At 52.7% G+C, this 16,097-nt stretch overlaps 3 protein-coding genes across 5 annotated transcripts; 2 read left to right on the top strand and 1 right to left on the bottom strand.

Moving 5' to 3' along the window:
• Positions 1-2,185: 2,185 nt before the first annotated feature.
• RPS29 (ribosomal protein S29) lies at positions 2,186-2,789 on the bottom strand. Its single transcript, XM_059850721.1, has 3 exons — positions 2,629-2,789; positions 2,390-2,489; positions 2,186-2,310 (listed from the first exon to the last, which is right to left on the bottom strand). The coding sequence occupies exons 1-3, from the start codon at positions 2,688-2,690 to the stop codon at positions 2,302-2,304; spliced, it is 171 nt and encodes a 56-aa protein (XP_059706704.1). The 5' UTR covers positions 2,691-2,789; the 3' UTR covers positions 2,186-2,301.
• Positions 2,790-4,454: 1,665 nt separating this feature from the next.
• On the top strand, positions 4,455-13,004 carry LRR1 (leucine rich repeat protein 1). 3 transcript variants are annotated; one of them, XM_059850720.1, is made up of 5 exons: positions 4,455-4,702; positions 4,776-4,874; positions 6,422-6,437; positions 8,190-8,917; positions 12,065-12,247. In XM_059850720.1, exons 1-5 carry the CDS (start codon positions 4,526-4,528, stop codon positions 12,104-12,106), a joined length of 1,062 nt encoding a protein of 353 aa, XP_059706703.1. In that variant the 5' UTR covers positions 4,455-4,525; the 3' UTR covers positions 12,107-12,247. The 3 variants fall into 3 exon arrangements, with proteins under 3 accessions (XP_059706703.1, XP_059706701.1, XP_059706702.1); XM_059850718.1 differs by having other exon boundaries at positions 4,457-4,695; positions 12,065-13,004; XM_059850719.1 differs by lacking the exon at positions 6,422-6,437 and having other exon boundaries at positions 4,460-4,702; positions 12,065-13,004.
• Positions 13,005-14,141: 1,137 nt separating this feature from the next.
• MGAT2 (alpha-1,6-mannosyl-glycoprotein 2-beta-N-acetylglucosaminyltransferase) lies at positions 14,142-15,954 on the top strand. Its single transcript, XM_059850716.1, has one exon. The coding sequence runs from the start codon at positions 14,189-14,191 to the stop codon at positions 15,530-15,532; it is 1,344 nt and encodes a 447-aa protein (XP_059706699.1). The 5' UTR covers positions 14,142-14,188; the 3' UTR covers positions 15,533-15,954.
• Positions 15,955-16,097: the final 143 nt, after the last annotated feature.

Below are 16,097 nucleotides of genomic sequence, written 5' to 3'. Positions count from 1 at the left end.
CCTTTCCATGGTTGGGTTTGTCCCTTTCCCTCAGCGTGGCACTGGAGTGCTGGACCTAAAATCAGTGGGACTCCAAGCCCTAAAATCAGTGGGACTCCAAGCATCACCTGCAGTCTCCAAATCCCAGTTGGAGCTGGATCCCTGCAGGAATTAGGCAATGTCAGACTGGGGGATCAGGCTGAAAGCTCATCCCAATCTCACAGCTGGGGAATTCCTGATCCAGGACATCGGGATGCACCTGGAAGAAGGTAAAGAGCCCAAAGATCTCCCCCAGGCTGGTCCCACAAAGCCAGGAGGATTCCCAGCAGGAGTGGGACTGCTTTCCTACAGAGCTTTTCCAGCCTCGGGATGAGCTCAGAAGCCAAAGCTGTCCCCAGAACCTCTGAAATTCCTCCGGGAGCCTGTGACAAGCACAGATTTTATCTGGTGCATAATCCAGTGCAATTCAGTGGGGTTTCAGCAGTGCAAATCCCCAACAAACTCAATTCCAGCAGTTGGAAACTCCTCTCTCCCAAAGCATCACTATATTTTCCTTGGCTCCTAGCAGGACATTTTATTTCCCTACAGGAAACCATTTATTAGCTGTTTATTATTAATGCAAAGTCCTTGAAGTGGATTTTGATTTCACCTGTTCTGTGGGGGAACCAGCAGCTCTTTATAAATCACTTTGCATCCAAGTAAGTTCCAGCTTCACATCCATGAACCTCCAGAGACTGGAGCCACCAGGAACAAAATGCAATTTCCACACTGAGCTCGGGAAATTCAAGGTTTTGGCACCTCATCTTCGTTGTATATTGGGCAATAAATACCTGTTTGAGGCAGCAATGAGGTAAAAAGGAATTACAGCTTGTCCTGCACCACTTTCTCCCCAGGCTTAAAAGATGGGAGCAAAAGAACAGGGAAAAGGCAATTGTCATTTTGCAATTTTACAAAATTAGGTGCCAACAGAGGTGTTTGGGTGGTTACAAGGTAATTTTAAAGACATATTTTAGCTTTGGTTTCAATAGGGATTTGCTTTGCAATTACCATCCCCAGCTATTTGTTTTATTCTTGTTTTCCATGAGGAAAAAAAAAATGTTCTGGCAGATTTGGGGCCCAGATCCTCAGGGCAGCACGGGGAAAATTATCCCAAATCCCTTTGACTACCGGGAAGGGGCTTTGCTCAGGAAAAAGGGACAAATATACACAATTCTCTGCCTGGCTTGAACAGGTCTTAGAACCCAAAAAATCCCAATCCTGCTGCCACTTCCAAGGCTCTCAGGGGTACCCAGCATGGAGCATCCTCCTGTGTCCATCATGGTGGGAAAAACACAGATTTCCCCCTGGGAAGTGCCTCAAGAACCTCTGAGAGGCAGCAGGAGGAAAGTTGGACACAGCAGTGGGAGCTGCACAGACCCTCCCATCACCTTCTGCATCCTCACTCATTTTGTGTTCCTCTGAGATTTTACACCTCAAAGCCCCCCGAGAAATTCAGTATTTTGGGTAAAAAGGCAATGAGGGTTTTGTGTTTTTTCAGAACCACACTGAAGCCAAACAAGCACATCCCACAGGATTGCCCTCCCTGTGTACATCAGCAAAAACTGGGGAGAGGGGAAAGCCCAAAACCACCACCAGAGCAACTGAATCTTTTTAGTGTAGAACCTCAGGAGACTGGAACAGGGTGGGCTTTAAAGCCCCTTCCAGCCCAAACCATCCCAAACCTGTGATAATCCCACAGCCCTGCAGCTCTTGCTATGGGCACACCTGGGTTTGCTCCCACTCCCTCCTCACACCTCTCTCACCGATGTCATAGCCAGGGGCACAAAACAAAGGCTCCTGGGCATTCCCAAAGGATCTGCAGAGCACTCAGCTGGGAGGGAGCAGCATTTACCTAGTCAGTCCCCTCACAGCAGTGCTACTGTATAGCAGAAAAACACCCAGACTCTTGGAATCCCAAAGGACTTGAAATTCCAGACCTCTGGCACACTTAGGTGTGGTCTTTACCTCACTCCCTCCAGAGCAGCCATGGCTGCCCCTGGATCCCTGCAACTGCCCCAGGCCAGGCTGGTCAGGGCTTGGAGCAGCCCGGGGTAGTGGAAGGTTGGGAAGCCGAGCAGAGCAGGGCAGTCCCTCCACGCCAAGAGCAGCCCTGTACAACGAACCCCCAGAGCCGCCAAAACCTGCACAGAAGGGAAACACGCACGGATCAGCGGGGTTAGGAGAACATTTATTAGGTAAGACTGAGCCGAGACGCTGCAGATGTGTCAGGGAGGCCCTGGGACACTCGGGGAGCTCCTGGCTGTCGCTTCATCCTCCCGGCGCTCAGTCCAGCTGCAAGAGAATGAGAGACACGAGGGGAGTCAGCGGGAAGCGGCACCGCCGAGCCCCTTTCCGCAGCCGCGGGGCTCACCTTGATGAAGCCGATGTCCTTGGCGTACTGGCGGAAGCACTGCCGGCACATGTTGAGCCCGTACTTGCGGATGAGGCCGTGGCGGTTGGAGCACACGCGGCTGTGAGGGGAACAGAGAGAGGCGCGTGAGGGCGGGGAATGGTGCCGGGGAGGAGGGGGGGAATGTGAGGGGAAAGAGGAGCGTGGCAGGGCGGTGAGACGGCACCCACGACCCGGGGAACGCAAGGGGCGGCACTGACCAAGAGCGAGAGCCCTGCCCGAACTTCCTGGGGTGGCTCCAGTAGAGCTGCTGGTGGCCCATGGCTGCGCGGTGGCGAGAGAAAGATGGCGGCGACCGCCTACCTCTTATACCCCTCACGGCGCCTCCCGGCGTGCACCGCGCGGCTCCCGCTTCCCGCCCTGCGCCGTCACCTCCGCGAGAGCTGTGGGTGGGCCCGCTCCCCTCCGTGACGTCACGATGTCGGCGGGCAGCTCCGCCCACCCCGTGACGTCAGCGCTGCTAAAGTTCGTATTGCTAACGGAGCAAACAGATCGCGCCGGGCGCAGTGGCGCGCGCCTGTAATCCTAGCTGTGGTGGAGGCGGAGTTCGCGAATCGCTTGAGCCCGGGGTTCTGGGCTGCTCGTGCGGTGGGCCGAGTATGCGCCATAGTTGAAGCCGGCGTTGATGTGGTGACCCTGGAGGAGCCGGAGTGGTCAACCGGCCCGGGTCGGTGATGGAGCCGATTGAAGCTCCCATGGCGGTCAGTGGGGCGACCGCGCCTGTGAATAGCCGTGCCGATCTACCTGGGCAAGATAGAGAGACGCGGGCTCACCTTTTGCCACACACCCTAAATACCCAACAAAAACCCCAAACACCCCTTTTTGCCCCAAAACACCCACACACAAATACCCCCTCCTACTGGACAAACACCGCAACAACCCCCCGCCGCTCAACTACACAATTCCCAGCGCCATCCCAGTCTCAAACACCAATCCTGCCCTCAGATAATACATCTGCACAAACACCCAACATCACCACGTCTTTTATGGTTTACTTGATGTTCATGGAAAACTTTATAGTTTATGTCGTGCTTGGCCATGACTGTGTATTAGGTAGGCAGGAACTGGGGATTAGATGGGCGGATTTATGTTAACTTTAGTGTATCATTTTGCTTTTTATTCCCTGGTGTGCTTGATTTGTGGACAATTTCCACTCTGCACAGAATAAACAATGCCTCCTTTCTAAACCTGACTCGTTGTTCGTGTTTAGAGTCCCTAAGATTCGGCAGCACCTTCAGCTCCCCTGTGTCCTCCCTCAACTCCCCATGTCCCCTGACCCACCGTGTCCCTTCACATCCTCCATGTCCCCTCATCCTCCACATCCCCTCACACCCCCGTGTCCCCTCAGCTCCTCCATGTCCATTCACAACTGCGTGATCTTCACACCTCCATGCCCCTTCACATCCTCAGCATCCCCTCATATCCTCAATGTCCCCTCACACCCGCGTCCTCTCAGCTCCTCCATGTCCCCTCCAAATCCTTGTTCCCTCACACTCCATATCCCCTCACACTCTCTGTCCCCTCACGCCCCGTGTCCCCTCACACTCTCTGTCCCCTCACATTCTCTGTCCCCTCACACTCTCTGTCCCCTCACGCCCCGTGTCCCCTCACACTCTCTGTCCCCTCACATTCTCTGTCCCCTCACACTCTCTGTCCTCTCACACTCGCTGTCCCCTCACACCCTCTGTCCCCTCACAGCCCGTGTCCCCTCACGCCCCGTCGCTCTCGCCGCCTCTCTCCCCGTCCCGCCAAGCCGCACCAGCCGCCTCCAGCAGGAGGTGCCCGCGGCCCGCCCCGCGCGGACGGCGCTGCGCTGAGGGCCCGCGCTCGGGCTGCCCGCCGCTGCCGGTGCGACCGCTGCCGCCGCTACCACCGGAGCCGCCGCCCTCCCTTCCCGCCCCGCGATCCCCCTCGCCGGGCGGCCCCACGCCCCTCAGCGGGCGGCGGGCAGGACCGGGCAGCGGTGGGCAGGCACCGCGGCGGGCAGGCACCGCGGCGGGCGCCTGTGCGCGCACAGCGCGGGAGGCCCCCGGCGGCGCCGCCCGCCGTGCGCGGGCCGGTGCCAGGGCCGGGACCGGGGCCGGGACCGGGGCCGGGATGCGGCTGCAGTGCGAGGTGGAGGTGCTCAGCCGGCTCCTGCCCACCTGCGGGCTGCGGGGCCGCGGCCGCGCCGCGCGGGCGCTGCTGTCGCTCGGGCGCCCGCCCGGCGCTGCCGGTGCCGGGATTTACCTCATGGTGTGCACGGCGCGGGACCGCGGCGGGGCTCGGTACAAGGTGGGGACGGCGGCGGGGGCCGGGACGCGGCGGGGGTGCCCCGGGGCGGCCGCTGAGCCCGCTGTGCCCGCAGGTGCAGCAGAACGTGGAGCGGCTCTTCACGCGCTTCGTGGAGGAGGGAAAGGCCACGGTGCGGCTGCGGGAGCCCGCGGTGGATCTGTGCCTCAGCAAGGTGGGACCGGCACCGGGAACGGGAACGGGAGCGGCGGCAGGGCCGCGGCTCACCGGGCTCTGACCCGCCGCGCCAAGGCGGGAAGGGACATTAAACCCCATCCAGTGCCAGCCCTGCCATGGCAGGGACACCTCCCACTGTCCCAGGGTGTCCCAGTGTCCAGCCTGGCCTTGGGCACTGCCAGGGATCCAGGGGCAGCCCCAGCTGCTCTGGCAATTCCAGCCCAGCCAGGAATTCCCAATCTCCCATCCATCCCGGCCCTCTGGCACTGGGAGCCATTCCCTCTTTTCTGGGCTGTGTTTTAACTCTTCTGCTTCAGAAGTCCATTTTCATGCTTTGCTAAACAGCTTCTTTAAAAAAAAGATTTTTTTCAGCTCTCGGATGCAATGTTGGTCTTTGGCCTTAAACTCCATGAAATTGTTGTTCCCTACAGTTTTTCCCATGGAAAAAAATTGAGAATCCTCTTGTTTTTGTGGACAAAACCATCATTGTCCTCACCGTGGCTTTCAAAGCACACACAGAGCAGGGCACAGGCAGCATCTCCCCTTATTTCAAATTCCTCTGTATTTATTCACAGTTCCCAGAGGATTTGTAAACTCACCCATAAAAACATGTGCTATTACTAAATTCTCATGTCCTTGTCTTCTGTGCCTGTTGCAGGAATCTTTTGTAGCTCCATGGGAGAGAAAAGTAAAACAGGCTTTGTAAAACCTCTGAGTTCTTACCTAGAGCTTTAGAGTCAGGCTGTGTAAATAAAAGCAAATAATGTTGATTGGTGGATTAGAAAATCCTTTTTCTCTTCTGTTACCTGAATCTGAGGAAAGCAGCCTTAATTTTATCAACCTGTTAAAGGGTTAAATAGGAAGGGAGGACACCAAACCCAGTTATTTCTTTCCTGTTAGAAGCCAGTGTGCTCTGTATTTTGGAAAATCTAAAGCTTTTGTATTAGATTCAGAATAACTTCTGCTTCCTTTACTCTGAATTTTTCTGCTGAAGAGTGAGAAATCAAAAAGTTTATCTCAAAATATTACAGGTTCCTCTTAAGCTCTCCATCTCCAGAACCCAAATTTAAGATGTTTCATCCCTTTTCCATAGTTTTCTGCCAGATTTTTATTACTTCATTACAGAAAAGCTCCTTAACTCTCAAAGATGAACAAAAACTTTGTGGGAAAGAGATTTCCAAAGACTGGAGTATTGGTTATGTGAAATCCTCCTGCTTGTGCTGTGCCAGGCACTGGATTTGCTGCACTCAGCCAGCTCAGGAATGGAGCTGGAAACATCAGTGCAGAGCATTCACCCCTGGAGCAGAAATAACAAATCCTGGCTGTTTCCTGGGGTTTGTTTCCCTTCAGCAGGTCTGAACCTGCTTCCCTGGATCCACCTCAGCTCCCAGTGCCTCAGAGCTCTCACACTTGGGAGGCATCAACACGATTTAAACTCCTTTTCCAGCATTGTCTGTGTGGCTGAGACTTCGGGCTTGGGGCAGGAAATTGCATCCTGAGCTCTTCCAAGTAATTATTTGTTTTCTTCTTTTTTCTTTTTTTCAGGGTTTCTCAGCAAGAGGTTTGGAGATTTCACATGGCCCTTAGGGGAGGGCTTGTGGAGGGAATTGTGCTTGAGAGCAAAGAAATCCTGCCTGTAACTTCATTCTGGCGTGCAATATTTATTTCACTTGGTCCTTACAGATCTGGAGGACTTTTTGGACTTAATTCCCATTTTAGTGATCTTGGAAATGCCACAAATCTGCCTGGAATGAGGGGAAATTCTGTAGCTAAATGTGTGTGTTAGACTGGCTGAGATCATGAGGGCTGGTGGTCTCAGAATCCCAGGCTGGTCTGGGGTAGAAGGGACCTTAAATCCCATCCCATCCACCCCTTCCACTGTCCCAGGCTGCTCCAAGCCCCATCCAGCCTGGCCTGGGGCATTTCCAGGGATCCAGGGGCAGCCCCAGCTTCCCTGGATAACCTTGGGTACAAAGGAGTTTGTTGTGCAGCCTCCCCACCTCTGGAAGATGTCACAGCAGGAGTTGTGCTTGGAATGCTTAAGGAAAATTATCATTTTAGTTTACACATGCAGTCAAGTTAAGTTTGACCTTTAATGTCTTTATTTCTCCCACATTTCCATCCAGGATTATCTCCAATATCTTTGTTTTCTTGTACTGGGTGCTTACAGCACATTGTGTGCTCTAGTTCTGAACCCTCTCAAATTTGGTCTAAGCAAACACATTTAGGAGCAAAATTGTTTTTGAGGTGCAAATTGTGTCCCTGGGCTTGGGCAAGTGACACCTGGGAACACAAGGACAACCTCTGGGCTCTCAGAACCCCAAGTTAGTTCTTTCTTTTCCTTCCCCTGGTTGCAATGTGGTTTTTATTTGAGAATTCACTTTTCAGCTCAGTGCCTCTCAGCTGCACATCAGCTCGAGCAGAGACTTGCTGGAAAATGTAGAGGAGAAAGATTTGGTCACAAATCTTTAAAGAAGTGAATCAAATCAGTGTAACAGATGCATTTTGTTTTCTGGAGTTTTCTGGATCTTTATTTAAAATACAGATCACTTGATACTCTGATATTGAGAGTTGGTGGGAGCCTTTAATGGCTCCCCACTGCCAGTGGGCAGGGATGGATGGGAGATTGGGAACTAGGAATTGTTCCCTAAGAGGATGGGGAGGGGCTGGGATGGAATTCCCAGAGCAGCTGGGGCTGCCCCTGGATCCCTGGCAGTGCCCAAGGCCAGGTGGGACACTGGGGCTGGAGCAGCCTGGGACGGTGGGAGATGTTGAAGAGGGGGTTGAAGAGGATGGGATTTAGGACCCCTTCCAACCACAACTGTCCTGGAATTCTACTGCCAAACTGTTGTATCCCAACTCAAGCATTTTTTGGTCTTTGCAAAGAATTTGCCTCTTGCCTGCTGCAGGCACAGCCAGAGCTGTGTGTGGCCACAAGCACTGACTGCTCCTTCCTTTTGCTGAATTCAACCCCAGCTTCCATCCTTTTCTTTCCTAGACACTTCCAGGAATTATTGCCTCAGGGTTTAGAGCTCTGATTTCCCCATGTGTGTTTGTAGCAGTCCTTTATCTTGGTGGATTTTAGGGATCTCCCAGTGCATCAGGGTTTTTTTCTGTGCTTCGTTTCCAGCTGTGGATTCGGTGCTTTGTTCCTTCCCTGGGTGCTGCAGCACAGTTTGACCAGGACTATTCATAACAGAGCTGTTCCCCCTCCCATCCCACTGCCCTGCTGAGTGACACACACAGAACAGCTCAGAGAGAGTTAATAACCAGGATAATGAACGTTTAACTCCAGCCTTGTGTTCCCCTGCAGGCAAATGTGATCAATTTAAAGACTTTCCTTTCAGCCGTGAGACTGGCTCACCAAGGCAACGACACCGGAGTCCTCCCTCTCTCACCTCTGGTCCCAGCAAAGAACTCCGACGTGGAGAAACCCAAAACCAAAATGATCATCACTTCCAGGAGGGATTATCCCCTCACCAAGAGCTTCCCTTTCTCCCTGGAGCACCTGCAGACCTCGTACTGCAAGCTGGCCAGGATCGACAGCAGGGTGCTGTGCCTGAAGAAGCTGCGCAAGCTGGACCTGAGCCACAACCACATCAAGCAGCTGCCGGCCACGCTGGGGGACCTGGTGTGCCTGCAGGAGCTCGACCTGCACGACAACCACCTGGAGGCCTTCAGCGGGGCCCTGTGCAGCTCCGGCCTGCAGAAATCCCTGCAGCTGCTGGACCTGAGCCAGAACCAGATCCAGGCTCTGCCCCTGGAGTTCTGCCAGCTGCGGGGCCTGGTGCAGCTGCGGCTGGACGACAACGCCCTGCTGCGCCTGCCCTGCCGCATCGGGCAGCTGAGCCGCCTGCGCTTCCTGTCGGCCGCGCGCAACAAGCTGCCCTTCCTGCCCTGGGACTTCAGGAACCTCTCCCTGGAGAACCTGGACCTCTTTGGGAATCCTTTCGAGCAGCCCAACCCGCTGGTTCCCAACATCCAGCTGAAGATCCCCTTGACTCTGCTGGAGTGTGCTGCCAGGGCCACCGTCAATCACAGGTAAGGGCAGGGAGGGCACAGCTGGCACCGCTCCTTCACACCTGCCCTCCCTCACCTGCTTCCTTCCTTTCCCCCCAGTGCCTCTTTTCTCACCTATTAACTTCCTAGGATGAAAATTCCTTTGAATTTCCCTTGTCAAGTCATCAGGATAAGGATAGTTGGTGCCTTTGGAAGCATTTAAGGAAAGGCAGAGATTGAAACGTTTTCATCCACCAAAGGGGGATGAACAGAATATTTTTGGCCAACTTTGGGAAAAGAGAATAAATTCTACAACCCTGAGCCACTTCTGCAGCCTTTCCTCTGCCACAGGTTTTCCTTGGGCTCCTCATTTCCCTTGGTGTTGGAGTGAGGGTGTTCTGACTTATTCAGAGCCCAGCTCTGAGGTAATTTAAAAAATATGATTTCACCAAGTAAATCCCACCCTCCCAGGCTGCTGTTTGTTATCAGCTCCCTCCTCTTCCCCCACACCACTTCCACCCCTGATCCTTTATGTACCAGGAGCCTCCAGGTACCAGCAGCTCTGCTCCCACCCTGCTCTGGGTGGGAAGGGAGCACAAAGACAGAAATTTGGCACAGAAAGGAGGAGAGAGATGCTGGAAGTGTCCCTAATCTGCACCCTGTGCCCGTTGCTGCCTTGAGGGTGGGCAGTGCCCCATTAAACCCGGGGTAATCGTGCAGAAATTTGCACCAAAGGCATCCACAGGCACACCCTGAAGGGAGCTGAGCCACCACATGTTCTGGGCCAAATCACCCACTGCTGACCTTGCTGATTTTATAATTAAACCCCCCACATGTCTCCTTTCCCAATGTTATGTAAATTGCAGTGGGTTTGATGTAAATATCAAGGGTTTTTTTCTAGAGGATTTAATTCCTCAGCACTGGTCAGATTTCAGTTACTGTAAAAACCTTGAGAAAGGAATGAAACAGAAGGAGAAGGTGCAAAGATAATGTTTGGAAACCAGTCTTCATTCTGGGAAAGTACCAGAGTTCTTGATAATGTTTTTCCCAGAAAAAAGGTGTTCTGAAATTAAGGTGGGAAAAAAAAAAAAAGCCCACCAGAGGAGTCTTAGCTGTGTGAGTGATGGTGTGTGGAAAGACTTGGGAGTGTGTAGGTGGAGGCAGGATGTGAGTCAGTGGGATCTGTGCTGAGTTTGGAGTGCCAGCTGGGCACTGCTGAGCCCCACACTTCAGCCACCCCGACAGAATTCCACAGGGGAATCATTTGCTTTGTACCCCAAGCTCAAAACAGCTCCACTGTCAATTCCAAAAGGAGCAATTCCCCTTCCCAACTCTGGATGTCATTGCTGGCACGATGGATGGAGAGAGCTGTGGAGCAGGAGAACTTTTAATTTCCTGCCTGCAGGGCAGTGCTGCTGCACAAGGCTCCATTTATCTCCTGCTTTCTCTGAGTTGTGTTTCAACCCTGCTACTCCTCGGTGTAAGAGGGAGGAGTAAATGGTGGGTGCTGTGTCAGGCCAGGGTGGGACTCAGAGAGTGTGAGGGAAGAACAAACGTGCCCAGCTGTCTCATTATTCTTAATCTTCCCTTAATTCTCTAATTCTCACTTAATCTTTCTAATTCCCCAGCTGGCTGTGGCCCAGGCTGCCAGGATTGCTGTGAGCTCCCTGTTGGGGTGTGTCCCAGAGTTCATGTCCTTAGGGACTGCCTTGGGAAGTGGCATTTCAGTCCTAAAATCTCAGGAAGTGGCATTTCAGTCCCAAATTTCTGGTTTTCCATGTCTGTGTGAGGCCTGGAGAGGCTCCCTGGAACAGAGGCTGGGCAGAGTTAAAGGAATAAAGTGGGGATTTATTAAAGGCCTCACAGGACACACCTCGGGCAGCACAAGAGCCTGGCTGTGGCTCCACCCAAGATGGACTCAGAGTCACAAGTTTTCACTCTTTTCTAAGTTTTGGCCCATTTCCATATTGGGGTTCATTGTCCAGTTCCAGCTCCAGGTGATGCAGTCCCACCCTCCTGGATTGCTCTCCTCAGTTCCCTGGTTTTACACTTTTTGGGCCCAAAGCTGCAGCAGTGTCCTTGGTTCTGTGGGACTGAGGAGAGGGAAAGGATTGTTCTGTGGGACTGAGGAGAGGGAAAGGATTGTTCTGTGGGACTGAGGAGAGGGAAAGGATTGTTCTGTGGGACTGAGGAGAGGGAAAGGATTGTTCTGTGGGACTGAGCTGTGAGGAGAACCTGCTAAAACACCTGATACGAAGTTCAGAATTACATGTGTGTGTGTCTGTCACTGACATATTTTATGAAAAATCCCTTCACCAGGATTTTTCTTCTGAGAAGCCTCAGAAAAGAAATGTAAACAGTAATTATCTGATTGCTTGGAATGTGCTTTGGAGGCTGCTTGCCAACAGGTGCATCTTTGATTGCTTCCATGTGAATTGGTTTTAATTAATGACCAATCCCAGTCCAGCTGTGTCGGGACTCTGGTCAGTCATAGGTTTTTTATTATCATTTCTTTTCTAGCCTTCTGATGTCTCTTTTCTCTTCCTTTGGTATAGTTTTAGTATATAATTTTAATATGATATGATATAATGTAATATGATATGATATAATGTCATATAATATGATATAATGTAATATATGATATAATATAATAGGATATAATATGATATTATATAATATTAAATAGTGTAATATGATGTAATTATAATATAATATAATATAATATAATATAATATAATATAATATAATATAATATAATATAATATAATATAATATAATATAATATGTCAGCCTTCTGAGAACTTAGAGTCAATTCTCAGCCCTTCCTGAGGACCTAACAATGCCTCAACAATTCATAATCACTTGTATATGTATGTATATGTATATATGTATATAAATACATATATATGTATACATAGAGTGTGTATATATACATATATTTATGTATATATACATATTTATATATGTGTGTACATTTATATATGTATATATAAATATATGTGGGGGTTTTTTTATATATAGGTATAAATATAAATAGACTTACCAGTGGAGTAAGAGTCTGGAAAGCATGAAAGCTGAAACTGAAGGCATCACGTGCGCTGGGAATGGCCGGTGCCTGTGTCCTGTCCCTCCTTTGGGTGGCACAGCTCACTGTGTGCTGAGCTCAGCCTCTCTCCTCTCACCCCACAGGATCCCTTATGGCTGCCACCTCCTCCCTTCCCACCTGTGTAAGGATCTGGAGGTGGCCAAGACGTGTCGCTGCGGCAGCGCCTGCCTGAGCAGCTTCATCCAGATCACGGTGACCATGAACCTGCACCACGTGGCGCACACCGTGGTGCTCGTGGACAACATGGGCGGCACGGACGCTCCCGTGCTCTGCTACTTCTGCTCCCTGCACTGCTACTCCCAGTTCCTGGACAGGCACCTGCAGAGCCACGCCTGACACCTGCCACCACGGGATGGAGGAGCCTGGAGGTGTCACCTGCGCTGTCACCGGCGCTCCCTGCGGGGAGGGAGGGGACACAGCCTGGCCTGGCCTGGCCTGGCTCTTCTGCCCCTTTGGGAGGGAGTGGACATGGCCTGGCCTGGCCTGGCCTGGCTCTTGTCCCCCTCTGGATGGGAGGGGACACAGCCTGACCTCCTCCCCCTCTGGAATCTCCTCTGCCTGGAGCACAAGGCAGTGCTGAGCTGCAGAGAACCTTCCTCCGAATGTATTTCCCTTTTCCTGCTGCCAGGGCTTTCTGTGTTTGTGGGGAAGTGGTTCCTTCTTGGAAGGACAAAGGGAATTTGGATTTATCCCAGATTTCCCCACAGGAGCCCTGAGCTCTGCCAGGCCAGGACTGCACTCCCCTCTTGCCAGCGGAGGAGAAATCACATCCAGAGCAGTTACAGAATCCCAGGTGCTTCTTTTTTTAAAGGTTCTGTTACAACATTCCCACTCGGAGCAGGGACCAGCATTGCTGGGTTTTTACCAGAGCAAACGTTTGTTTTTGGGGTTTCTCTCTTTGTGATACCAGAAATGTCTTTTTTTCTAAATATGTGCCTGAAACTTTGTTTCTTAATCCTCCTGTTTTAACCATTCTGGAATTTGTTTCACTGTGTTGACTGATTAAATTTTGAAAGCCTTCCATGCACGTGTGGATTGTGTTTTTTCTGAGGGGTTTTCCATCCAGTCTATTCCAGGAGTTAACTGCTGGTATTTTTCTGGGGATGGCACCAAAATGTTGAGCATATCCACAAATTCTTTTATGTCCTGTCTCGTCAGCTGCTCCATGACTGGGAGATGGGAACAGCAGGGAACAAATACTTGCAATTCTAGAATTGATCAATCTGAATTTTTTTAATTCTTACCCATTCAAGAATGGGTTCATAATCCTAATCTTTCAAATCTAGAATTATTTTATTGTGAGAAGTTTTTAGGAATCCCATTCCCTGGAAGATGTGATGGCTTGGAGCACACTGAGTGCCAGCTGGGGAGGTTTAGTTTGGATTTTGGGAAGATTTCTCCATGGAGAGGAGGGTTTGGCATGGGACACCAACGGAGTCCCCATCCCTGCAGGGATCTGGGACAGTTTCCTTATCTTGTCCTTGCAATTCTGGAATTATTTTACTCTGACATTGGTGTTGAAAACTTAGGAGTCATTTTATACTTGCGATTCTAGCATTAATTAATCTGAATGTTTTAACTCTTACCATTCAAGAAAGGGCTCATAATACTAATCTTTCAAATCTAGAATTGTTTTATTCTGTAAATCTTAGAATTTTTTTCTTTCCATCTTAGAGTTATTTTATCTTATTCTTCCAATCCTACAATAATTTTACCTTATTCCTGCGTTTCTAGAATGATTTCTCACCTTATTCTTGTCATTGCAGAATGCTTTTTAACATGCAGTTTTTCAACCCTAGTATTCATTTATTTTTTGTGTTATTCCCGCGGATCCCGACTGGTTTCCGTGTGTTTTCCTTGCATGTCCAGAGTTATTTTCCCTTTTTTGCCCATTCCCGAAGGATTCCGCTGCCCCTTCCCGCCCCGCAACTCACGCCTTGGCCCCGCCCCCTCCCGGCGCCGCCCAATCAGAGCGCGGTGCGGCTGCGGCGGCTGCGCGGCCCCCCCTGCGCGGCGGAAGCGCCGAGGAGTTGATTGACGGCTTCTCCGACCAATGGCGAGGCCGCGGTCGCCGCAGCGGCGGCCAATGGAGAGCGGCGACGTGTGCGCGCGGGGCGGCGGCGGCGCGCGCGCGCTGGGAGCGGGAGCGGCGGCGGCGGCGGCGGCGGCGGCGGGAGCGGCGGAGCGGGGCCGCCGCCGCCGGGACGATGCGGCTGCGCGTCTACAAGCGCAAGGTGCTGCTGCTGGCGCTGGCGCTAGCGCTCTGCGCCCTGGCGCTTTGGGGCACCGGCGGCGGCGGGCGGCGGCGGCAGCAGCAGCTGCAGCAGCAACAGCAACAGCAACAGCAGCGGGGCGGTCCCGGTAGCACCGGGGAGCCGCCGCGGGTCAGCGAGCCCCCGCCGCCGGTACCGCGCCGCCCCGCCGCCAACGCGTCGGCCGCCGTGGCGGCGGAGGTGCTGTCCGAGAACGCGACGCTGAGTTACCGCTCGCTCGTGTACCGCCTGAACTTCGACCAGCCGGTGCGGAACGCCGGGCGCTTCCCGGCGCGGCCCGACGTGGTGCTCGTGGTGCAGGTGCACGACCGCGCCGAGCACCTGCGGCTGCTGCTCGAGTCGCTGCGGCGGGCGGCGGGCGTGGAGAACGTGCTGCTGGTGCTGAGCCACGACCTGTGGGCCGAGGAGCTGAACCGGCTGGCGGCCCGCGTGGACTTCTGCCCGGTGCTGCAGGTGTTCTTCCCGTTCAGCATCCAGCTGTACCCGCGCGAGTTCCCGGGCCACGACCCCCGCGACTGCCCCCGCGACGTGGGCAAGGCGGCGGCGCTGCGGCTGGGCTGCATCAACGCCGAGTTCCCCGACTCGTTCGGGCACTACCGCGAGGCGCGCTTCGCGCAGACCAAGCACCACTGGTGGTGGAAGCTGCACTTCGTGTGGGAACGCGTGCGGGCGCTGCGGGAGCACGCGGGGCCCGTGCTCTTCCTGGAGGAGGATCATTACCTGGCGCCCGACTTCTACCACGTCCTCAAGCGGCTCTGGGCGCTGCGCCAGCGAGAGTGCCCCGAGTGCCAGCTCGTGTCGCTGGGCACCTACAGCCCCGTGCGGGGCGGCTTCGCCGGCCGCGCCGACAAGGTGGAGATGAAGACGTGGAAGTCCACGGAGCACAACATGGGCATGGCCTTCGGCAGAGACACCTACCAGAAGCTCATCGAGTGCACGGACGCCTTCTGCACCTACGATGACTACAACTGGGACTGGACTCTGCAGCACTTGACTGTCTCTTGTCTTCCAAAGTTCTGGAAAGTGCTGGTTCCCGAAATCCCCAGGATTTTTCACACGGGGGACTGTGGCATGCACCACAAGAAGTCCTGCAGACCGTCCACCCAGAGTGCCAAAATCGATTCTCTCTTGAACAGCAACCAACAGTACCTGTTTCCCGAGGCGATGAGTGTCAGTAAAAGGTACTCCATGGCTCCCCTGTCCCCTCACGTCAAGAACGGAGGGTGGGGAGACATCAGGGACCACGAACTCTGTAAGAGCTACCGCAGACTCCAGTGAGGATCCTCCTCGCAGCGCCTTTTCTCCTTGACTTGTTCCATTGTGTCCTTTCCAGGCACACACATGTGTATAAACAGCATTTATCAGTTGGTTTCTGCTTTAATATGAATAAACATTCTTGTTTAAAGGTGTCCCAAAATAGTAATCTCTCATGTTTGGCAACCACGTTTTGGAAACGGGTGACGTGCTGCAGCCCCTACGCAAAAAGTGACCTGCTGCTGTGTTTGCTGGGAGGAGGAGGAGGAGGAGGAGGAGGAGGAGAACACTTTTAAGTGCATCTTTTTTGGTGCTTCAAAGCTCTGGTGGTGCCTGGGGTCCCACCCGGGGTCATCTCACGCCCGATCCCCCAGTCCCGGTTCGGTTGCGCTGTGTCGATGAATATATGAAGGATGAAAAGAAAATAAATCTCATTGTTTTTACTACGATGTAGATAAATATATGATTTTTTTAGTTCTGCCGAAATAAAAATTCCGTTGTTTTGTAAGCCTAGAGAAGTTCTTGATTGTCAGCAAAAAGATGATGTCACCTCGTGTTCCTAAAAAGTCAGGATGGGAAGGAGGGGGGA

Source organism: Haemorhous mexicanus, chromosome 6 (genome assembly GCF_027477595.1).
Source record: "Haemorhous mexicanus isolate bHaeMex1 chromosome 6, bHaeMex1.pri, whole genome shotgun sequence".
NCBI classification, from domain to species: domain Eukaryota; kingdom Metazoa; phylum Chordata; class Aves; order Passeriformes; family Fringillidae; genus Haemorhous; species Haemorhous mexicanus.
Note: the sequence above shows the minus strand (reverse complement) of the source record. Positions and strands in the feature narration are given on the sequence as shown.